At 51.0% G+C, this 24,449-nt stretch overlaps 1 protein-coding gene across 3 annotated transcripts in view; it reads right to left on the bottom strand.

The window, feature by feature from the left end:
* Jakmip1 (janus kinase and microtubule interacting protein 1) overlaps positions 1 to 24,449 on the bottom strand; it is a 101,532-nt gene that overhangs the window by 21,862 nt on the left and 55,221 nt on the right. For all 3 annotated transcript variants that reach the window (XM_013506850.1, XM_013506849.1, XM_013506851.1), the window contains exons 3-6: positions 21,238 to 21,732; positions 5,292 to 5,501; positions 4,383 to 4,502; positions 432 to 578 (exon numbers count right to left, since the gene is read on the bottom strand). In XM_013506850.1, the coding sequence (XP_013362304.1) occupies positions 432 to 578; positions 4,383 to 4,502; positions 5,292 to 5,501; positions 21,238 to 21,732 (972 nt within the window). The remainder of the gene's footprint in view (positions 1 to 431; positions 579 to 4,382; positions 4,503 to 5,291; positions 5,502 to 21,237; positions 21,733 to 24,449) is intronic.

The raw sequence follows: 24,449 nt of genomic DNA, 5'->3' as shown, positions 1-24,449 counted from the left end.
TGACCGGAGCTCTGGAAGGTCGGGGGGTGGACGAGAGGTGCCACACTGCAGTGACCACACACTCACACCTGGGCCTGCCTCAGCACAGGGAGATGGGCTTGCTTCTCTCAGCCTCAGTCCCCCAGGTTATGAAACGGGCAGTGGGTGCTGTGCAAACCATTCTGAGACCAGCTTCTAACCTGTCCCAGCCAGAGCCCAACTGCACTGCTGCAGGAGGAATTCCCTCCCGCACGGCACCCAGAGCAGGAGCTGGGACTGTTTCCTGGGCCTTGTGAGCCACCCTTTTCCCGTGAGCCTTTACTTCCACTCCTACTGGGGAGGGCCCTGCCATGTGGCTTCAGGAAGAAACTGAGGCCCAGGGAGCACAGGAGCTGGGCCAGAGGGGTGGGAAGAAAAGGGGCACCTCTGCCGTGCAGGGCGGTGCTCCTCACCATCTCCACGTTCTCCCGTGTGAGGTTCTTGAGCTTCTCCTCCATCCGCTGGATGCTCTGCAGCAGGTCCTCGTTCTTCTTGTTCATCCGCTTGTTTTTCTCCACCAGCGGCTTCAGCTGCACCTCGGTCTCACGAGTGCGCTTCAGCTACGGCAGCGACAGACACGGGGTCAGGTGGCTGCAAGGGCCCGTGGGCTCTGGGCTGTGCCATCCAGGCGAGGGGACAGGGAGACCACAGGGGCTCAGGCCGCCTGCTGGCAAGTGGCTGTGCCGTGTCCACCTGCCCATCTCGTTCCTCACCCAGACAGGACTCCCAGAGGTCAAGGGTCACACACAGCCACTGGCTCCTGCCACCTGCCCTGCCACTTTCCCCTGTATAAAGGAGGCCACAGCTCCACATCACTCGGAAAACAGACACTGTGCCCAGCTGGCCAGGCTCAGAGCTGGGCACGGGGTCGGCACTGTCATCAGCCATGAGGCTCACCACGCAGGTCCTTGGAGCACGAGACCCTGCAATACACCAGGCACCACCAGGAACAACTCCCCATGCACCCATCTTGGCCATGTGGTCAGCACCTTCAGCCCCTGGAGACTCTGAAGCAGGAGGATTCTGTGGCCAGGTTGGCCTTCTAGAACCATCTATGGCTCTGACTGCCATGTGGAGGCCAGACCAGTGAGCAGAGGCCGTGGGAAGTCACAGTGGTGGGGGGCGGGGAAGAGGGCCCAGGCGGGGTGCTGCACAGCAGTGTCCTGTGATGGGCTTTTTTAGCTGCATGACCATAGTCAAGTTCTTTGCCTCAGTTTCCTCCTTCGCCTCTTTCCTCCACAGACCTGCAGTGAGAATTAAATGTGCAGCAGCCGCCTCTGTGGGGCTATTTGAATGGGCAAAAATTAGAAAATAGCATCCATCAGCACCATGACAACCACGAGCACAGCTGCCTCGCACCAAGTCCTCACTGTGACCTGGCACAGCCCTGGTCCCTTCCTGTGTTCTCTTGCTGAGCCCTCAGGGAGACAGGACAGGGGTCCCACCCTCTCAGAGAACACCAGGCCACATCAGGGGAGCCGTTCGCTCCAGCTATGGCAGGCTCCAAGAGCAGACCTAGCTCCAACGACCGTACCCGGTGGGCCCTCCGGATGACTCTGCCCCGCAGCAGCCTCCCCCACGGCCTAAGCAAGTCTGACTCTGCTGCAAGCCCACCTCTTTCCTTTGTAAGCAACCTCCCCACACCCTTCGTAGGTGCCGCCGTGTGCCGCTGGCCTTATGTAGCATCACGAGGCCTAACGAACGCTCTTTCCCATGGCATGTTCTGGCATATCGTGATTTCTATCAGGGTGCAGCAGGCTGAGCTGGTATACTAGGAGTCCGTGATGTCAAAGGCTGCTGATCACACTAATGCAGAGAGTCGGGCAGAGCAATGGAGGGAAGCAGGGCGCTGCCACCTCTGCGGGATGGAAGAATTAAGGCCCGTGGGCAGAGCTAATGGCCCTGCCTGGCCCTCCTCCAATGGAGCCGTTATCACCTGAAGAACCACACTTTGCCTATTTGTGACTTCTGTCAGAACTGAACAAGGACTCCCAGCTCACAGCTCCCATCCTGGAAGTGGTACTGGGCACTGGGCTCCTCCCTTCAACCCGGCCCGAAGAAGAAGGTGGACAACAGCGACGGTCCAAAGCAGATTCGAGAGCCAGCCCACACTGGCGCTCCCTCCTCCATGCGGCTAAAACCCCAGGCAAGCCAGGGCATTGCTACCAAGTAGGAGGGGGCAGCGCCTCCCCCATGCTAGGGACAGAGTCGGGGTGATGTGGTCACAAAGAAAGTGACAGAACCAAGAATCAAACCCAGGGGTCAGACTGCAGACCCAGTCTGGGTCACCAGCTATAAATGTTAAACTGGGACCTGCGGAGGTACAACGTGTATACGTGTGGGACCCATGTTCTACTCCTAGAACTCTGCCCTGCAGAAACACAGACTCCAGTTGGTAAAGACAGACACACATCTTCTAGGTGGATCTGTAACAGCAGAGAAACTGGTACACCTCCCTCATCCAGGGAGCAGCTGGGCGGGCGCAGTGTGCCCACGGGACAGACCTCCCAACAGCCGTGGCTCACAGAACTGGGGGAGAAAACGCTCAGGGCAGAAATGTCCACCTTATAACCATGAAGCCAAACCAAAGGCCTCCAGGAGGGTGTTGACATGTTTACAAGAGACACCCCCAGTCTCACGGGGTCACATGTGATAGCTCATGAGTAGAAGCTCCAAGTGCTGGCAAACTCATCACTTTCTCTTTTAAATACCTCAGCACAGTTATTTCAAGCAATCTGTGTGTTTCCAAATCCATCCAGTAAATTACTATGCAGCTTGTGAGTTGTTTTTTGGTTTTTTTTTTTTGCTCAAGAATATTTAAGTGAAAAGTGGAAGCATACTAGATGTACAGTCTGATTAAAGCTGTATAAAATATGCCTTTAAAAATATTAGCCACAGAGCTGGGCATGGTGGTGCACACCTGCAATCCCAGCACTTGGGAGGCTGAAGCAGGAGGATTGCTTCAAGCTCAAGGCCAAGCTGGTCTACATAATGAGTTCAAGTCCAGACTGAAATGCATAGCAAGACCCTGCCTCAAAAAAAAAAAACCAAACTAGCAGTCAATCAGTTTATTTTGATACTATTAAAATTGTAAAGAAGTACTACTTTTTAACACTTTTTCACCTTCTACATTTTAAAATTATTCTGAAAATACACCTCCTTTCATAATAAAAATAAGAATAAAGATAAACAGTATGAGGCACTTGTCAAAAAGGTTACTTATTGACTACTGCCACCTAAAAATGAAGTTAGCTGTCTATCCAGTGAATTTAAACATACTGGTGAAATTGCTATTTTTATGGGAGATTTATTTTTAGCCAAAAGTCCATATGTGTTTCTTACGGCCTGTGTCTAGATGTTCCCCAAAGCCTCATGTGGTCATAGGGCTTTTTCGGAGGTGGCTGAACCTGGAGTGTGTGATTGATTTGTAGTGCAGTGCTGGGATTAAGGGTGCAGGGCTTAGGGGTGGGTGACTGCTGCACCGGTCCACTGACTGGATTAGCACCAGCCTAATCCCGGTAGAATGCAGACAATATAAGGGATGGAAAGAGGCTTGTTCTGCTCTCTCTTATTGCTTGTGCTGTCTTCTGCCACCATGAACAGTTGCTCCTCTGCCATCCTCTCCACCTGGGAGCCAGCTGATGATGGACTGAAACCTCCACGAACTGTGAGCCACATACCCCTCCCCCTTTGACTTTGAGTATCAGATATTTTGTCTCAGCAGCAAGGAAAGTAAGACAGTGTTATTTTTAAAATTAGAAGCGTATGAACTTTTATGCAAAAGAAAGTCAAGTTAAGGAAAAAATGAAATGATCCATATCATCACGCCACCCGAAAGAACAATTTCACTATCTGATGTGATGACGATTTGTCTTTGATCTGTAAACTGCTTTCATCACTTAATCTACTGGGCCCTGAACACCTGCTCCACACTTCCCACTAAGCACCTCCAACTGCTAAGGGTCAATCCCTGCAGAAGCAGCAGCTGGCAGTAAGTGCATAGCCAACTTTAATAGAAAAGAAACGGGAAAGGAAGGAAGGAAGGAAGGAAGAAAGGAAGGAAGGAAGGAAAGGAAAGGAAGGGAGGGTGGGAGGAAGGGAGGAAAGAGAGAAAAAGAGAAAGAAAGAAAGAAAGAAAGAGAGAGAGAGAGAGAGAGAGAGAGAGAGAGAGAGAGAGAAAGAAAGAAAGAAAGAAAGAAAGAAAGAAAGAAAGAAAGAAAGAAAGAAAGAAAGAAAGAAAAAGAAAGAAAGAGAGGAAACCCAGGAGGCCTCTGCAGGAACTTCTGCGGAAGACACCTCTCGGCCGGGGCCTCTTCCCCTGCCCCCGCCAGCCCCCAAGACACCCTCTGTCTCCCACTGATTACCAGCTCGTTCCTCTCATCTGCCAACAGGGTATTTCTGTCTTCCAGCTTCCGGATCACTGAATTCAGCTCGGCAATTTTTAGTTGAAATCGCCTCGCATCCCGCTCATCCATATGCTGATCCTAAAAGAAGAATCAAAATACAAATGTACTCTGAAAAGCCGAAATGGCTCAGAGCATCCCGCAGGCCTTAGAAAATTCCCATGACAACACAGCAGGTGAGATCTTCATTAAGACTGTGCGCCACACGTAGAGGGGACGGCGCCCCGCATCCTTTACACGCTCGGGGAGGCCTCAGACCCTTCAGTGGCTCATGAACATCTGGCCTGCGGGGACCTCACAACACGATTCCAACCCACCTGTGGATCTCACAGGCCCCTCACATGCAACTCGGTCCTCAGAATGTGCCAAGACATCCCTCAAGGGCGGACACCGTGCCCTTGCCCAGCACAGAGTGTTCAATAGGACGCCCCCTTATTCAGTGAATGAATAAACGAGTGCAAGAATGGTGCCTCAGCTCCTTTGCCTCCGAGAAGGGCCAGTCGGTGGCCCCACAGGCCCTTCCGCTTGCCGCTGGCTGCTGGCTGCTGGCTGCTGGCTAAGCTCCTCTTGGTCTTGCAGGACTCTGCCTCTGTCATGCCCTGCCTGCTGGGGGCCCCTCCCGAACTCCGCCGTGCACCCTGCTACGAGGTTGCCAGGTCTCCTTGCCATGGGCTCCCAGCCACAGTGGGCAGAGGCAGGAAGTCTTCACCTCAATGTCTCCGTGCCCAGGGCCGGGCCAGGTGGCTGGGGAACATCTGCAAACCCGGGCAGGGACACAGGAGGGAGAAAGGACGGACGGGCAGAGGAAGGCAGGCAGGCTCACCAGGACAACGACCAGCACAGGGAGGAGTGGGCAGGGGCCATCCTCACCTGGGCGCCCATGAGCTCTGCCATGTCCCCGATGCCCGGCGGCAGCTCCCTCTTCGGGCTGCTGTGGTGCCGCTCAGCCTCCTTGACCTGGACCAGCTGCTCATCCAAAGCCTCTTTCTGCAGAAGCAGCCGCTGGGTCTGCCCGGCCTGCACACCCAGCTCCTTCTCCAGGGCCAGAATCACCCGGTCCTTCCCTTTGATCTCATCCATCTGGAAGAGAGGGAACAGTCACTGGGGGCTCTGGCCAGGGAAACCTCTCCGTGCTCCGGGCCTCAAGCCGGGTCAGCTGAGCTGGTGCACTGGAGACAGAGAGCAGGGCAGGCTCCAGGGCCCCGGGCCTCCCCCTACTCTCCGGAGAACAGAGGAAATGGTGCTCTGGGTCCAAGGACCTACACAGTCACCCCAAAACCTGCCACAGGAGTTCAGCCATGCACACTGCGCTCCCCTTAAGGGAACACATGAAATCCCCATTCTGAGCCTCAGCTGCTCCACAGGGTCACCTGGACAGTTGTCTTCCAGTCTTGACCTGACCAGCACTAAACAGGGTCACCTGGGCACCTGCTACACCCTTGGTGGACTTGGTTTCCAGCCTCTTTACGGATGCAGGTATCTTGCTATGGCTGCCACTGGAGCCTAGGGTTAAATAGGCGAGGGCTGGCTCTTCTCCCTGCGTCCCTTCCCTAGGCAGCCCATCTCCTACGAGGGAGGGATGTCCCCAGGTGTAGCTGCTGCTCAAAGGCACCCACTCATGCTGATAGTCTCTGCCCTCCAAAGCCACAGAGCCGGCTGGCTGCTGGCCTGCTGGGCCTTGGGGAACCTTGGCTCTCCAGGTACTGGCCTGCACCTGAGCCCTGGTCGCACAGCCGGGTCCTGTCCAGCCTTTCCCGGGGCAGCAAGTCAGGCAGGGGACACAGGCTGAGCACACCGGGCCAGGTGACGGTGGGGAAGCACACCAGAAGTTTACAGAGGAAGCTTTGGCCCCGGGCCACCCCTTCAACCTCACCCACAGCCAAGGGTGGGGAATGGCACTGGTGGCATTGGACAGCACCCCGATGTCCCCTGGAACCTCTGAAGGTGACCTTTTGGCAACAGGTGGATACAAACGCCATTAGCTAAAGAGAGGCCATAACGGAGCACACGGGTCCCCACGACCGGTGTCCTTATGAGAGGGGACAGAGGACGAGGCCACAGGAAGGAGGAGCTGGAGGCTGGAGGGCTGCTGCCCTGGCCAAGGTGACACTGGCAGCCAGGGGCGGGAAGGACCCTCCTCAAGGGCCCGGGGTCCTACCCACACCATGGCTCTGACATCTGGGCTCCAGAGCCATCAGTGCTTTATTACAGCAGCCGCAGGAAAGGACGGCCGATACTCGGGGTAACTTTCCGACCACGGGCGTTAATTAACTGATAAAAAGCACAACAGCTTGAGCTGTGGCAACTACTCTGTCATCATGTCACCTACTATGGGACTTGCACCCCAAGATTTGCAGATGACATACAAAGACAGCTCTGTAAGAGAACACTGGTGCCCTGGCAAGGATGGTGTCAGCAAAATGCCCCGCGGACAAGGTGAGACAATGTCCGTGGCACAGTCCATCCACTGCCTTGATTTTCAAGGTACAGTGAAAGCCAGTTGATACACACCAGCCTGGCCCTGTGGAAAGACCAGTGTGTCTGGAGGACATCAGGGACCAGAGACACAGCTTCCCCAGGATGCTGTGGGTCTTCCAGCAAGTCCTTAACCTCCCTGTATCTTGGGCGCCTTGTGCATAAAATGGGAACATAGACCACCACCGCCAGGAGAGCTGTGAGGATGAAGGAGACAGCGGGAGCAAGCACACTAGGCAGGTTCCTGATGGTGTCCTGTGCCTCAGCTTGTTCATCTGTGAAATGGGGATAATAACAGTAGGTGCAGGAATGCATTAATACATGGGAAATGTGGGACACAGCAGGCTTCAAGAAATGTCAGCTAAAGCCAGGCATGGTGGCACACACCTGTAATCCCAGCACTTGGGAGGCTGAGGCAGGAGAACTATTGCAAGTTTGAGACTAGCCTGGGCTACAAAGTGAGCGCAAGGCCAGCCTGAACTGCATAGTGAGACCCTGTCTCAAAAAAAGACAAAAAAAAAAAAAAGAAAAAAGAAACATCAGCTGCACTGTCGCTGCTATGTGGCACACAGTAGGCCTCAATAAACAGCAGTTCCTGTTCTTCCTAGTCTCCTGTGCCTTTAGGTACCAAAGACCGTGGTCTCCACAATTACAGGTCCACTTTCTAACTCCTGGCACCTGTGAATGCACCTGTTTGGGAAACTGTCCTGGTAAATGCAATTAAGCTGGGGATTTGGAGAAGAGGACATCTTTCGGATTAACATGTCACGTTAACCATAGAAGATGGACAGAGGAAAAGAAGTCCATGCAGGGACAGAGGCAGAGACCGGAGCAGGCCAACTGAGCCAAGGACGCCCAGGGCCCCCGAACCTGGGAGAGACAGGAAGAGCCTCCCTAGAGGCTTAGGAGAGAGGTGACCCTGCAGACACCTTGAGTTAGGACTTCCGGCCTCCAGAATGCAAGGAATACACTTCTGTTGTCTTGAGTCTCTAAATGTGTGGCCATTTAAGGCAGTCACAAGGCGCTAACACAAACGCTGGACCCTCTCAAGCTCTGTGACACAAGTGGATTGTAATCTGCCACTCTTACTTCCAAATCACACACGCAGTTCAGACACAGAGAGCCACTGATGGCCGCGGCACAGCGCTGGTGTGGAGCCCTGCTCTGGTGACTGACAGAGGTGAGCTGGCCGCCAGCTCCACTCTCATGAAACCCGGGAGGCGGGGCCATCTCCCTGGCAGCCTCTGTCCCTGCACAGCGGGGGCCCTAGGAGGCTTTAGGACCCACCCTGCTGAATTCTAGGAGAGCTTTGGGTCAGCCAAGGATCAGCACAATACCCAGCATACTCTAGCACATGTCACCCACACCAGCTGCCATCCCTGATCTCGGTTAGCCCCTATCTTACATAAAGCTATTTCATTTAAAAGGCAGGCCACTGGGCAGGAGGTTTTCCTGCCAAGAGCTACAAGAAGTGATAAAAAAAAAGTGCTTAAATTTTTTTAAAAAACTGTATTACCATAAAAAAAACACACTGCCACAAATGATGGGATAAGTGTGTCCAAAGCAGAAGTATTCTGAGGGAGGCTAATGGCAATGTGTCTTTTACTGTAACACATTAAAGGAAAAAACATCCACTGTAGTTTTTGATAAACTATATACTGATAAATGTTATAGCAGTTTCTGTCAAATAAAAACCTTACGATGTGTCTTCATCCACGTTATTCACTGGATCGGGCACCATGTGACTTCTGGCTCTTGCCTAAAGTTGAAATGACCATGAAAGGCAAATTTTTGGAATGGATTCAGGACATCAAGGCACCCACGACTGTGTAACTAGAGACACTCAAGAAAGAGGACTCCAGAGCTGCTGCAGAAAGTAGCAAGAACCATGGGGTAAGCATGTTCAAAGCAAGGGGGGTGGTATCTTAAGGAGGATCAAGGTCACTGTCTTTTACCTCAGTCATTTAAAAAGAAATAAAAATTTCATTCTATTTTTAAGTCACATCTTGTATGACCTGCTGGCCCTGAGGTACCTTCCCTGGAATCAAAAGGGTGCTTTCTCCCTGCCCTAGGCAGACATCCAGGGCTCCAGCGGGGTGCCCAGTGCCACTGGTGCTGTTCTTCTCAAGCCACACCAAGTGGGCCCACTGTTCCCCCAGGTCAGGATCCACCAGCAGCTACCTGCTTCACCACATCCTGGTCTCCAGATGAGCAGGTGTGCTGCCTTCCTGGTAGAAGCTTCCCTACAGAACACTGTTGTATTGGCAATAGAGACAGTGACCCAGACGCGATCAGAACTCAGGTGGGAGGAGCTCACTGGTTTGAATCACTCACCCATGCTCTCCTTGTTCAACAAATGCTGAGCCATCAGTGAGGGCTGGGAAATGCAGGTGAGCAGAACAGTCCCCATACCCCATCCTCCAAGCCACCGCTCTTGGCAGGGAGGGACAGAGAGTAAACACAAGAAGCAAATGTAGCACTGGACTTCAGAGGGATGAGAGCCAGGAGAAAACCCATCACTGCGCAGGGAGTCAGTACTGGGAGCCGAGGAGCGCGAGCACGGGGCTTACCCACACCCCAAGCCACATCACCACGTAAAGGTCTCTAGAAAATATTCTCCACTAGTGCAGATGGCACCCAGGGATGGATGGACAAGGCACAACACGTTCTAGAGCTGACACCTTCCAGATTTAGTCCCCCAGCCAGACTCCTGAGGTTCCAGCCATCAAGAGCCTGGCCAAGCCGACACAGCCAATGGCAGACACCCTCACCATCTGCTGGTTTCTGGCTGGCTCCAGGCTGAGCTCTTGGAGATCCTGCCCCTGCCTCAGGAGCCCAATAGAATGGAGTCACTGATGCTGAGCTTCCCAAGCTCCTGAACCATTTATTGGTGCACAGGACATCTCTCACTTGCCTCCCTGCACCCACTTTCCATTCTGCCATACCCCACTCCAAGCCATGTGGATTAGGAGAGGGTGGGGCTGAAACCACCCCAAGTTCCCAGGGCAGTCCCTGATTGGCTCATGCCACCCACAGGGCCCACCCCCTGAGAGTAACTGGTTTTGGATGGATGGGATGGATGCATGACCCAATCAGAGCCAACATCCTGAAGGGCGAATCTCTCAGCCCCTCTTGTTTGTCCTGCAGAGCTAAGAAGGACCCTTGGGTGTGCACAGGGGTGGCATCTCACCAGCACAACCTGAGAGCCCACAGCTCCAACACAATGGGACATGAGACAGAGCACAGCCCCCAAACCTGATCTGGGTGACATCCTTTTTGTCCCCGGCACTGTGCCTAAAGCTAAACCTACAACTTCACAGGTGCAAGAGCCAGCCGACCCTCCAGCTGGTGTGAGGTGGAATTTCCACCACTTAGAACCGAAAGAATCCACACTGACACTGGGTCTGAAGAAGAGCAACAAAGGTGACAGAGGTCACCACTCCTTCCAGGCTTGTGTGAGCTGGCACCACATTTGTATGTCAGGGACCCACTCAAGCACTCTCCCAATCAGATGTCATTCACCCCATTTTACATGCAAACTTGAGGTGCAGGGAGATGTATGCGCCCACACTCTAGCTGGTGCCAGGACGACGGCTCAAATTTAGATGGCCTCTCCAAGCCCTCCCTGCCCCACTGCCCCACAGTACCGAGATCTGGTGATTTCTCATAGGCAGACCCCCAGGACGTGCAGCTCAGAGGGAACCGCTGCTTGGCCAGTTGCCAACACCCCAGGCGTTTTGCCATCTTCCCTGCCAAATTGAGGGGATCAAAGACTGAAGCAGAGACCACCAGTCCAATCCCCATTTTCATCCTCCTCCTCAGCACGTGTGGGAGGGAAAACAGAACCCTCCAAGATGTCATTCCTACCCGGAAAGTCAAGATTTGGAAAGAGGGTCTTTGCAGCTGTAATGAAGATGTACCTAAGATAAGGTCATACCAGGTTAGCATGGGCACCAAACCCACCCCTGGGTGTCCCTATAAGGAGAGGACAAGCTGCAGGCACCAAGGACGGCCACATGAAGACGGAGCCTGGAGAGGAACGGCAAGGGTGCCAGCTACCACAGGAGGGGGTGGCGATGACAAGAAGAGGCCTTGTAGAGAGCCTTTGGAGGGAGCACAGCCCTGTGGTCACCTGGTTTCAGACTTCCGGGACAGGGAGAGAATAAGGTTCTGTTACGGTGAACCGGCAAGTCTGTGGCAGTTCGTTATGGCGGCCCTAGACCCGCAGAGTGCCTAACCCAGACTCATTAGCAAAGAAGGGCACTTAGAGAAGGACAGCATTTCCCAGCAGCCCTTGCAGCCAGTGGCAGCTGTGTACATCTGGCCACAGAGATGAGAGCTACGAGACTTCCAACATGAAAAGTGTTCTCCAGTGAAGATCCCAGGCCCTTCTTTACCTGCCCTCTTACTGCCAACAGTGAAGCAGACATTGTTCCTGGCACTCCTCCTCCTCCATGTCCCATTGTAAATGAAAACCACACCCACAGAGACACCTGAATTGCAGATATTTTTGTTCGGCCCTAAAACTGGAAACAGCCTTTGTGCCCCTGAATCCTTGGTACTATTTAAATGCATGATGCCCTCACCATCACACAGGCTCTTCCCTGTCTTACTTCTCTGAAATCTACACTGTTCCTGTCACAGAATGTATTTTACATGTCTCCTATAGAAACTACTAGCTGCCAGTGGATGCTTTAGCACCTTTAATTCTCCTAACTCTGGGGCAGATGTGCGCTTACCCCCATTTTACACAAGAGGCACCAGAGGCGCAGAGACCATAAGCCGCTTCCCTAGCGTCACACCCCCTCCCTCCTGCTGCCCAAGTTGGCCCAGTGTCACGGGCCTTACACACTTTACCTCAAGCCAGCCTGGTCACTGGGGACAGAGTGTCAAGGTGTCATCGGCCACCCATGGCCTCGCCCCCTCCTAAAGAGGCTTCCTGCGGGTATTTAGCCAATATGCAGTTTACTGATGACATTTTCTATTTATGAGTTATGCTTTCCCTAAAGCACAAAATAAGGCTGGAAGCAGAACAGTGGTAAAGTGTTAGCGTGGTATGCCCAAGGCCCTGAGTTCAATCTCCAGACTGCCAAAAAAAGAAGCAAAATAAGCATAAAAGAAAATCCCTAAGAATTTTGCCAGCACAGGGCCCAGCTTGGAGCAGACGACCATTAAGTGAAATGCTGTGGACAGCTGTAAAACTACAGCCTCGCTGCTGTCCCGTCAGGGGTGGGATGGGAAGAAAGAAAGGCAGAGGTGGGCAGGAAGAGCTCCCTCCCTCAACTGGCTGGGCAGAGCACACCCCCTTCACTGCCCCCTTCCTGCTCATGTCCCAGTGCCCAGGGCCCAGGGTGCCATCGAGTTCTCCAGCCTTGTCACACCATTCCCCACCTCTAAAAACCAAGTTTCACACCTTGTGAATGTGCTCATTGAAAGAAGTACACCAAAGAACAGAGAGGAGACAGAGACTTCCCATGCCCCGCCAGCACCCAGCGAATTCTGCCACCCTTTCCCTCTCCCTCCCCTGCCTGGCTCCTCCACAGGACAGTTCTGTGACTCCGGCTGTTCACCCGTGCTGTAAGCCCTAAACCTTACCGTGTGTTCGCTTCCCCAAGTCCGTCCCGTTGCATACATGCCTCTGCCCAGTCACAGCAATTGCAGGCAGCAAAGGATGACGCCTCAGGATGCCTGAGCCTGTGCCCTTCCGTTGTGTGACTGTGAACCCAGTGGCTTTTCTAATAAATTTGGTGAGCTCTTTCTACCTCGAGGGGGTTCACTCTCTGCTGTCTTCAGAACTTCCCCACGGGTTCCCGCACCCTTTACTTCTCGAATCCCCTGCGTGCCATGTGCATGGAAGACTCCCGTGGAGAAACTGAGGGAGAGCCGTACCTGCCTCTACAGCCACAACCTGAAATTCTTTTCGGAGCTCACTGGGCACTGCTTTTAACCCTGCACCACACAGAGTTGAATTTCTAAAGATGATCGATGACCTGAGACAGAGAGAAAACCCCTCTCAACTCTCAGTGTGAAATGGGACCATACGGCCACCACCCTCCAAAATCTCTGGGGTGACGGGGAGCTTTACAGAACGCCCCAGCAACAGCAACCACGCTGGGGCTCACTGGTTCCATCATCCTCAGGCAGCCAGTGTTGGGTCCGTCAGTCTCCACAGGAAAAGCCAGATCCCCACTTGCTTCAGGACCCAGAGGGAAGCCATTCTGTTGGCTTTGAGCAAGGAGACTCACGGGAGGAGGGCAGAGCCGCCTCTGGAATACTTCACAGTCACAAACGCCCTCTCTGTGCAACCAGAGGAAACCACTTAAATGAAATGAGCTCCCTGGCTCCCTTGTACTGGTGGGATAAAGTCAGGGCCTAGATCAGAGGGAGCGTAAGCAGAGTGGCGATGGGGTCCCTGACCGTCTTCCAGGTGTGCCCACCCACTCACGTGGTCCCCTGCGCCTCCCTCTGGCCCCCTGCACTCTCAGCTCGATGGCTTAGGCCGCCTGGCCTCACCCACGTTCCTTGCTGGTCAGTGGCCCAGTTCAGCACCACCCAGCATCCCTCAGCCTCTGCCGGAAACCAGCACCAGCAGGTGTGGAGCTAGAGAAGTCACACTGTCTGTCCCTCTGGTCTGGCATTGACACAACTCAGGGGACAGAAGGGTTGCAAGATGAGAGAGAAGAAAATCCAGGCCTAGACTTCATTTGAATCTCTCCATGCAGCAGTGCCTAATGCCAGAGTCTGTGGTTCTTCCTCTGAGCCAGTCAGTTTACTTCACTCGGTGCTGCTCTCCGCCCCTCGCAACCCACAGGGCTGGAGGACAGTCCATCCGTACTGCTGGGGAAACAACTCTGCACAACACTGGGTCCCATGGGGGCAGTTCTCCCCTGGACTCGCATCCCACCCCTTCCGCCTGGACACTTCTTCATCCAGGGGAGCTAAGCTCTCAAAGTCCTCAGCCTCGGGGACACCGAATCTTCATCCTCCTCCTTCACCAGGACCAGCAGGATACAGGACTCAGGTGGGGCCTTGTGACAGCTCTGCACATTCAGATGTCCCTAAATAAGGCGCCAGAGCCAAGACAACGGCAGAAATGAGAGCCATTTCGGCTTTTACAGAAAACCATGATCGTCCGCCTCTCCCTCCACTGACACGCGTCTTATTCTTTGATTGCTTCAGCGTCAGTGCAGAAGGTAATAGAGCGCTGCATGCTGGTGCCCTGACAGATCCTAATAATGCTGGCTATTTATTTTTTTAACATCCAAGCATACCTACAGAAGTAGGCAAAGCTTAAGTGCAAGCACAATGAATTTTTGTGTACGGGCACCGCTCGCTTTGCAAGGTGCCCTTGTGATCAGAGGTCACGCAACCAAAGTGAAGGCCTCGCATTGCATGATCCTGCTGGGACAGATTTGATTTGATCCCAGTCACTGGAAACACGCAAAGTGAGGACCCAGTTCGGATATGCACTGCGCACGCGCATAATGTGTCCTCCTCCCAGCTTGAAACAAGAAACAGTCCTGACACGGAGAGCCCGAAGAGCGCCTTCCTCAGCATGCCCCTCCCAGGGGTAATCTGTGCTCAGGCCCCCGCAGCGCAGATGAGCTGCAGTCTTGTTTAACTTCCTGTGAACGCAGTCCACGAATGGCATATGTGAATGGAGTAGAAGAAGTGGACAGCAGGGAGTTTCTAGGGAGACCTTTGGTTTTTATTTTTCTGACTTTCATCTACAAATCTCATCTGTGTCCCCATACTAGAAATTCCTTCTTTCCCTCACCCCACTGTGCAGCACCCCACTGACTGAACACTCTATGCTTTGCTCTGCTACTAAGGCTACTGTCTGCACAGCACCGCTTCCGAAGCAGGGTGAAAGTGTGTGGCTTTTGCACCTGGTATCCTGTCTGGTGACGCCTGCTTTTAGTGAGTCCCTTTACCTGTAAAGTAACTGTGGATAGGACTTGTGCATTTCCACCATTTCGCCATCTCTCTTGCTTGTTTTTTCTTTTCTTGATCCTTCTTCCTGCCTTCTTTTAGTATAAACAAATCTATTTTAGTATCTCATTTTATTTCCTCAATTAGCTTTGCAGCTGAGCCTTTGGTTTTTTTGTCCTCGATTTACATCTCCCTGAATTAATGTCACACACCTTGGGTAAGACCTACGGACTTCAGAAAACACAGCGGTGCCTCATGGACTTAATTCGTTCCACAACTTTGGAAAAAATGACCACATTTGTGTTTGTGTGGGAACCGGCCAGTCGTGTTTGTCACCCAGTGTAGAGTTTATAAACAGAAACAAAATCTTGCCAGATGCTCTTGAGAACCAAATTGCTCGCAAACAAAAGCATTTGTGAACCGAGGTGCCACTGTAATTCCCTTCACAACGCACACCTCACCCTGCCGCGTTACTGCTGCCTTACACATTCTGCTTCTGAGTGTTATAAACCTTACAGTACCGTGTAATTTGCTTTAATCACTTGAATTTTGAATAAATTAAGAAAAGTAGCCTCCTATATTATTCTCATTTGTCCAGTTCTGATGCTTTTCATTCCCCCCCTATAGAACCGCATTTCTACTTAGTGTTGCTTTCTTCACCGTAAGAACTTCCTTTAGCACTTCCAGCGGTGCGGGCGCTGGTGACAAAGTAGCTTGCCTCCCTGTATCAGAAAATGTCTTTGTCTCACCCATACTTTTCAAAGAGCACTCTGGCTGTATGTGGAATTGTGAGTTGACCGACTCTTCTCTGCTTTATCTCTGAGCACTTTCACATCTGGAACACCGCAAGAGCGCTCTAGTGGCTCCACACCGTCGTCACTTCCAGGAGTTCAGCCATCCTGGTGCTTGCGTGCTTTTTTTCTTATTGCAGACAGGGGGATTATTTTTCAACACAGACATAAGATCCACAACTATACTTCGATGAAAGTGACTTATGTTTCCTAGATTTACTAATGTGTGTGTCACTTTAGACATTTTCAGATAACATGTACCATAGTCTACCCATTTTTTGTAAGTTTGCTAAATGGTGAGACCATCATTATAATCTGTTTTAGAACATTTTCCTCACCCCAGGGAGATGCCTCATCCCTACTTCCAGCTGATCTCCGTTCAGTACCTAATCAGGCACTAGTCTAGCTTCTGACTCCACAGAATTCACCAGTCTGGACATTTCATATAAATAGCTCACTGCGATAAGCAGTCTTCTGTCTACCACTTAGCGTGCTGTTTCTGTGGTCTTTATCTGCAGCATGTATCAATATTTCATTCCTTTTTATTGCCCAACAGCATTCTATTATATGCATATATCACATTGTATTGATTCACCGACTGACAGACTCTTGGGCTGCTTCCACTTTTTGACTCTAATGAACGATGCCGCCATGAACTCACACACAAGTCTTACGCAGACTCACATTTTCATTTCTCCTTGGTAGATACCTAGGAGTGGAACTGCTGAGTCAATGGGAAAATCCACGTTAAACATTGTAAGAAACCACCAAACCATTTTCCAAAGTGGAAAATTTAACCACTTACCAATCCTGGTAGCCACCAACGTACAGGGGAGGAGGTCTCTCACTGCTCCCCATCCTACTCAGTTTCTGGTACTTTTTAAAAAATAATAGTCATTATACTGGCTATAAAATGATAACCTCATTATAATTTTAATTTTAATTTCCCTGATAACCAATGAGGTTGGGAAACTTTCCATAGGTGTCCATATTTAAGTATCCTCTCTTTGCAGCCCCCATTCAAGTTTTTGCTCATTTTTCAACTGGGTTACTTTTCTTATAATTTTAAGGTTACTGTTATATCCTGAGCACAATTTCTTCTTGGCACATGTCCTGAGAATATCTTCCCTCAGTCTGTAGTTGGCTTTCTCTCTTTCACTGGTGCCCTTTAAGGGGCAGAAATTCATTAAGGTCCAAGGTACAGCCTTCTCTGAATGACTGGTGCATGATTATGAACAGTGTACTGGTATGAACAGTGCATTTGTATCCTGCTTGAGATACATCTACCTACCCAGGACCACAAAAATGGTCTTCTGTTTTCTTCTAGTAGCTTCACTGTTCTACTTCATTTAGGCCCACGGCCCACTTTGAATTAATCTTTGAGGACAGCATGATACAGGGGTCAGCATTCTCGTTTTCTTTTCTTTCTTCCTTACAGATACCCAAGGCTTCTCACACTGTTCACTGGAGACCACCCCCTTCCGGCTGACCTGACGCCTTCCTTCTCCTGGCTCATGTGATCAGATCCCTACACGCAGGTCCGCCCCCGGACTCCTGTGTTCCCTGCCCCATCTGTCCTTCAGTCTCACGTCCCACGGCCGCAGCACTGGGGCAAGTGTTACAGGTTGTAGGAGGCCTCTGATTTTTTTCTTCTTTCAGGGTGAGATTCCAAGTCATTTAAATCCTTTTTTCTGCCTCAAAATTTTTAATGAGTATATTTTTGCAACACATAGTAAGTGCATTCATTGTGGGGGAACTGGTACGTACGCAAATCACACCTTGATCCTTTCTACTTCCCCGCCCCCCTCCCTCCCACTTCCCCCGGGCCTTGGTCCCTCCCCACACTTTCAAGGAACCAACTCTTCCATTTATTGATACTTTTTTGTTGTTTCTTTAGTCTCAACTTCATTAATTTCTGTTCTTTGTAATTTTTTTCCATTAGTTTCAGATTTGAGATGCACCATTAGGCCCTACCTCCATCTCTTAATGCAATCAAGTTGACCACTGAGATTAACCATCACAAATCTACAGATCAACTGTGGAAAAACTGTTATCTCTACTGTGTCCTAATCAATGAAAACGGCATCTCTTTCCATTTACTTAGGTCTCTTTTAATCCTTTGCAGCAATAATTTTTAGCTTCAGGATAGAAATCTTATATACCTTTCATTAGATTTATTTCTAGGCATTTAATTTTTCTGGTGCTTGCTTTATCTATTTACTTATAGGTACTGGGAATCGAACTCAGGACCTTGTACTTGCCAGGCAGGTGCTTGTGCCACAGTGCTATATCCCAGCCCTGGTGCTTTATTTTTATTTTTTTTTAATTTTACGGTTGTTCATTGCTCATCTACAGCAACAAAATTTATTTTCATGTATTTACTTCATAACTGGACACTCTTGATGATTTTTAATTCTAACAGTTTGTATTTTTAATTCTAACAGTTTGTATCGCCCTTTCGTGGTTTGACTGTGTCCCCACCAAAATTCATGTGCTGAAACATAACTGCCAATATGATGCCATTCATAGGTGGGGCCCCTACGAAGTGCTCCGAGTGGCAACCTTACAGAAAAGGTGAGAGGGAGCTGTCTGCCACTCCTCTCCCCTTCCTTTCCGTCTGCCACGTACGGGCACAGCATTCAAGGTGATCCTTTGGTTGCAAGGCCAGGCCTTAACCAGATACAACCTGCTGGTGCCCAATTTTGGATTCCTCAGCCTTTAGAACTGTAAAAAATAAGTTCCACTGTTGTTTACAAATTACACTGTCTGCGGTGTTTTGTTATTGCAGCAGGGACACACTGAGGCAGGCCCGTGGATTTTCCACATCACAGTCATCACAATAAGCATCTGCAAATAATTAGGTTTCCCTTTACTGCAATCTTTAAAACTCTTATTTCTTTTATGGTCTTTGTATTTGATGTCCTAGCCAGTGAAATATTGAACAGAAGGAGTGACAATGGCCATTTTAGTTTAGCTCTGAACTTGAGTGGGAAGTGTTAAATATTTCACCTTTATGTACATGGTCACTTTTTGATAGAACAATACATCAGATAAGGGAAATTCCATTCCATTCCTGATTTGCTGAGAGTTTATATCATGAAGCTCGGGGCTGGGGATTTAGCTCAGTGGCACAGCGCCTGTCTGGCAAGTGCAAGGTCGTGAGTTTGATTCCCTGTACCGGAAAAAAAAAAATGAAGCTAAATTTTTACAATGCTTTTTTCTGCATCTGTGAAAGGGATTACACTGGTTTTCCTCTTCTATTATATTACTAGATTGAATTATATTCACTGAGTTTAGAATAGTAAACCATTCTTTGCATTTCTAGAATAAATTCAACTTGATCCTGACTAGCCTTTCTATATATTGTTGGATTTGATTTGTTAATACCTTATGATTATTATTCTATTTTTATAGGTGAGAATCATCAAATTTTCTTTTTTAATAATATCATTGGTTTTGGAATCAGAGTTGTGCTGGCTTTATGAATAAGCTCAAATATGTTCCCATTGACTGCCTGGAATTAATTTTATTCCTTAAATATTTGGAAGAATTTACTTGTGAAATCATTTGGGTCTGGGCTTTTGTGTGGAAAAGGATTAATTACAGATTTAATTTCTTCAACAGCTATAGGACTACTCAGATTTTCTCTTTCTTCTTATGTCAGTTTTGGTTAAGTTGTGCTTCTTCAAAGAATATGTCCATTTCACCTAAGTTTCACCTAAGTTTCACCTGAAGCTTACCTGCATATGCTGCGCATAATGTTTTCCACATCAGTGGGAGCTGTGGTATTTCCCCTTTTACATTTTTTGGTGAATTAGTTGCTTTTTCCTTTCGTTAGTGTTGCTAGGGTTACATCAACTTACCAACTTTAATTAACTTTTGAATTTGTTGATTTTCTGAATTGATTTTATTTCTATGATTTCTGACACTTTATGATTTCCTTTATTCTACTTTCTGGGAGTTTAACTGGCTATTGTTTTTCTTCTTGAGATGGAAGCTCAGATGTTTGATTTCTAGCATTTCTTTGTCTGAAATATACTTTGCTGTATGACAAAGTATACAGCAAAGTATATTGAATGACAGCTTGAATGACAGCTCACAAATTTTGAAATGTAGCCAATTTGATAAAAAGTGTGTCTGCCCCCTTGAAAAGAACAGTGTCCTATTGTTGGCTAAAATACAGTTTAGTCTAACTTGGTTAATCACATTTAAACCTTTCATATCCTTATTATTTTTTAACTCTATGTTCCATCACTTGCTGATAGATGTATGTTTATCTTCAACTGTAATTGTGGATTTGTCTATTGACCCTTTTAGTTTTGACAGTTTTTCTTTCACACATTTTTTATTATTAGACACATTCCTAGTGACACTATATTATTAAGAATTGTCCTTATTTATGTTTGGGACTATTTTTTGTCCGGAAGACTTTCACATTAATGTAGCCAGACCAGCTTTACTTTTGGTTAGTGTTTGTATACGGCATCTTTTCCTGTCCATTTGTGCTCTATCTAGCCCTGTCATCACCAAGCTAATAGCTCAAGTCAACTGGGCATGGTCATCCCTTTCATCCCAGCTACTTGGGAGGCTGAGGCAGGAAGACTAGAAGTTCAAGACCATCCTAGCAACACAGTAGGATGCTGTCTCAAAATACAAAGAGCTGCCTTGGTGCCTGCCTAGTATGCGTGAAGCCCTCGGTTTAATCCCCAGTACAAATAAATAAAAAGTAAATAAATCTCTCTGCTAAATGTTGTTTCTTCCAGCTCAAGATTGTTAGCCTCCTACACCACACTGGCTCAGCCCTGTGTCTGCCACAGGCCTCCTTCCTCTGTAGGCCCGATTCCTATGTCCAGGGAGGCCATGGGAGATGTCACTCTGCCTTCCCTGAGGGGCTCACTGACCCCTCACGTCACCCCAGAACTCGGAGAATGTTCTGTGCGGCAAACTCTTTCATGTGACCCCTGAGAGACAGCAAGAAGTCCCACTTCTTTTTCAACACACACAGGAGGCTCAGCCCTAGGGAGCCCTGTCCTCCACCCCACCCAGACTCAGAATGTCCCAGGAGTGTGGCTGGGACTGTCATCTCCCCAGGAAGGGCTCCTTCCGCTGCCCTGGGGGCATTTGGTACACCGAAGCCTCACAGCTTCCCAGCTCCTCAGCATCTCTGAAACTCCGTTTGCCAGTGATGTCTGCCCTGCACATCGCAGCAGCATGGCTGGCCCGCCCTGGTGACCTTCTTACCACGTCTTACCTGGAAGCTGGGTCTGCTCCTGGATTACACCAATAAGTGAAGAAGCAAGTAGCACCCTGGTTCTACGGTACAGTCCTGTCTTACCACAGCCCTGCCCAGTAACCCATCGGCTCCACTTTATAGAAGACAGCATGGCTTTGAGCCACCTGGTGTCCACACACCCAGTGAGGGGAGCCTGCAGCCACGCCTCCTTACTGCGCTCTGGTAGGGAGGACTTTGCTGGAACTCCAGGGTCTGGCGCAGCACCTGGAGCACTGTGGGGCCTCAAACCCTCCCACAGAGTGTGCACGCTCTGGTGCGAGCAGGAAGGGAAAGAGGTGTAACTGGGGGCACTGTCGTGACGCGGGCTGGGGTCGGGGGCACGTACCAGCCTGCGGATGTCACGCTCACACTCGCGCTTGATGCGGTGCACCTCATCCTGGTGCGCCTGGTAGGCAGCGCGCAGGTCGGCGGCCTTGGCCTTGTCGGCCTGCATGCAGTTGCTGAGCGCCTCCTCAGCCTGTTTGCGCGCCGCTTTGAGCTCCAGGATGTCCTGCTGCAGGCGCAGGCGCTCGCCGTCAAAGGTCCTGCGCGCCTCCTCGCGCGCCTCCGCCAGCAGCGCGGTCTTGACCTTGTCCGCGGCGCCGTCGCGCAGCACGTTCAGCGTGGCCTGCAGCCGCTGCAGCTCGCCCTCCTTGATCTTGGCGGTGCGCGCCGCCTCTTGCTCGTGCTGCCGGATGAGAGCCTCGCGCAGCGCCTGTAGCTCCTTGGTCTTCTCCTCGTGCAGCTTGGCCTTGAGCTCCGAGATGTAGGCCGTGTGCCGCCGCTGCTCCTGCTCGCGCTCTAGCTTGGCCTCCTGCAACCGCTCACGCAGCTTGCCCACCTGCAGCAGGAGCGCAAGGCGGTCAGGGTCAGCTGGGGAGGGCTCTGTGCTTCTCTGTGCCCTGAGACCCCGGGTCCCCACACTCTTGCTCCCTCGAATCACCTAGACAGTCCTGAGCTCCCCAGCCCCCCACCTAGTATCCTTCCTCCCTCAGTGTTGTCTTGAGATTTCCCCTGTGGTGGCAACCCCCTGAGAATGTTGGAGAGCCGAGCCCTGGACGTCCTTTCAGTTCCAAGCTGAACAAGAGGGGATATAGCTCAGTGGCACAAGCGCCTGCCTGGCAAGCACAAGGTCCTGAGTTCAATCCCCGGTACCACAAAAAAAAAAAAAAAAGAAAAAAAAGAAAACCCCTGAATTGGGAAAAAATTTCCCCCCCAAAAAAACCCCAAGATGAACAAGAAAGGATTGGGCACCAACCACAAAGCACATTGCAGAAACCACCTCTCACCAACACTGGGCAGGTTCTGAAGTAGAAATGCATTTCCCGCTGCCCCATGCATGGGGCTGTGGCCTGCTACAAGACAGGGCAGGTGGTGGGGAGGGAAGAAGGATCCCCCAAGCCTCCTCCCCGGGACCCTGGCTCCAGGGCCTGTGCTCTGCAGGTGCCTGAGTCTGTGCATCCAATCAGCAAACAATTGAAAATGTTATTTGTGAAATATGCCATGGGGGTTTTCTTAAAATATTCCAAAACACTTCACTGGAGTTTTCGTTTCAAATGCCACATAGTACCCAAGTCCCACAGGGCCCTTTACAGCCCGTGTCTGTTGGGTGGGACAGCGGGCCCCACGGACCCGCAGCCAGCCGCCCCACCCCCACCCCCAGCTGCTTGGGTGGAAAATGGCACCAGTCCCCATCCACCCCACTCACTGCTGACCATGGCACCATTAATTTCAGGTGAGTGGATATGGATAAATCCTTCCTTGAAACAGCGGGACAAGAAGCAAAGCCACCAAAGCAAGCACATGAGACAGGTCAGCATCTCCTTGGATCAAACAGCCACAGATGGGGCTGGGGATTTAGCTCAGTGGCAAAAGCGCCTGCCTGGCAAGCGCAAGGTTGTGAGTTTGGTTCCCGGTACCGGAGAAAAACAAAAACAAAAAAAAAAACAGCCGCAGATATAGAAGAAGGCAACGAGCCATGCCTGGCCCACCTTGCCCAGCGCTGAAATCGAGTCTTCTCATCGGTTTAATGCCAGGAAGCCAAGACTTTTAAGTATTTACATGATTTCTCCAATAAGGGATGAAACATTTCTGCCCTCTCCTTTCTAGGAAGCCACGGGTCCTAACCTCCCTGGGTAGTGTGCACAGTGACCCAGGTCAGAAGGACAAAGGCCCACTGGATCCCCGGCAACTAAAGCACTCAAGCTCTGTGATGGTTCATTGTTCAGGTCAACCCGGCCGGGCCATGCTACCAGTCATTTGGTCAGTCACCAAATCATGTGCTGCTGTGAAGGTATTTCTTAGATGAAGTTAGCACGTGTATTAGCAGACTGAGTAAAGTGGAGCGAGTGGGCTTCATCTGGTCAGTGGAAGCTCTTGGGAGAAAACACTGAAGCTCCTGCTGGAAGAGGGAATTCTGCACCAGACTGCTCTCAGGCTCACACTGCAAGAAGAACCCTTCCTGCTGGCTTGTTCTGCCGGCCAGGGAGGGGGAAAGCTACCGAGTGATACACAGAGGTCTGTCCCTGTGGTCTGCAGTATGTACGCCAGGCGTGAGCACCCCCGGGCGTGAGTCACGGGGAGGGGAGGGAAGGGGAGTGGATAGGCGAGCACACGTGTTCAGGGCAGCCTGGGATGGGCCTGGGGTTGCCTCCAGGGCAGGGCAGACAGTGCCAACTGGGACAGGCCAGGTAGCACAGGTGTGCACGGCAGGGATGGGCCACAAACCTCCATCACCCCAAGACCTCTGAGTCTCATGGGGTGGAGTAGAACTCTCCCAGGAACCACTACACACAGCTGAACAACTGGGAAAGAGGAGGGCAGCTGGGGACCCAAGCTCCTCGAGGAGGCTCAGAGGGGAGGGACCGGAATGACCCCGCCACCACGCATTAGTGTAGGGGACACCAGGGAGAAGCCATGTATATTGTCACAGACATGGAGGTCACATGGAGAACCAGGTACAGATATGTGGCAGCACACGGGCAGTCACACCATGCTCCCGTCCCCTTTGTCAGCTGAGAGGGCAAGGAGCAGTATACCCTGCCAGCCACAGACACGCCAGCATCCCCACCTTGGTTTCCAAACACCATTCTCCCATAAGAAGAAGCAGGCTCCTCTGAGAAACACTGGTCCCAACGACTCGCTACTTGGTGAGTGGGTGGCAGCTGGAACCTGTGCAGTCTGGCTCCAGCTAGTGGCTGCCCATCCACCCGCGGACTTCTCCAGGCTGGGGGCTCTGCCCATCTCTGACTGACACTCAGGACGCCCATGAGTGGGTGCCATTGGGCACATGGGGCACTGTGAAGGTCTGGCCCTTCCTCTCCAGCCAGAAAATCCTCAGGATTTGCTCTACTGTGAGGACTCGGGGGCCCCTCTTTTCCTGCACGTCTGCTATGAGCCCAGATGCAGTGTGCCAAGTGCTGTCGGATTGTAGTCCCTGTGGGTCTCTGCATCACCCTGCATGAGGGCACAGGCTGTTTCTGAGTCACTTCCAAATGCGTGTCACTGCCCAGGCCCACAGGGTGCATGCAGGGGGCTCACTGGATGGATGGATGGATG

Source organism: Chinchilla lanigera, unplaced genomic scaffold (assembly GCF_000276665.1).
Source record: "Chinchilla lanigera isolate Chin_1 unplaced genomic scaffold, ChiLan1.0 scaffold00113, whole genome shotgun sequence".
NCBI classification, from domain to species: domain Eukaryota; kingdom Metazoa; phylum Chordata; class Mammalia; order Rodentia; family Chinchillidae; genus Chinchilla; species Chinchilla lanigera.
Note: the sequence above shows the minus strand (reverse complement) of the source record. Positions and strands in the feature narration are given on the sequence as shown.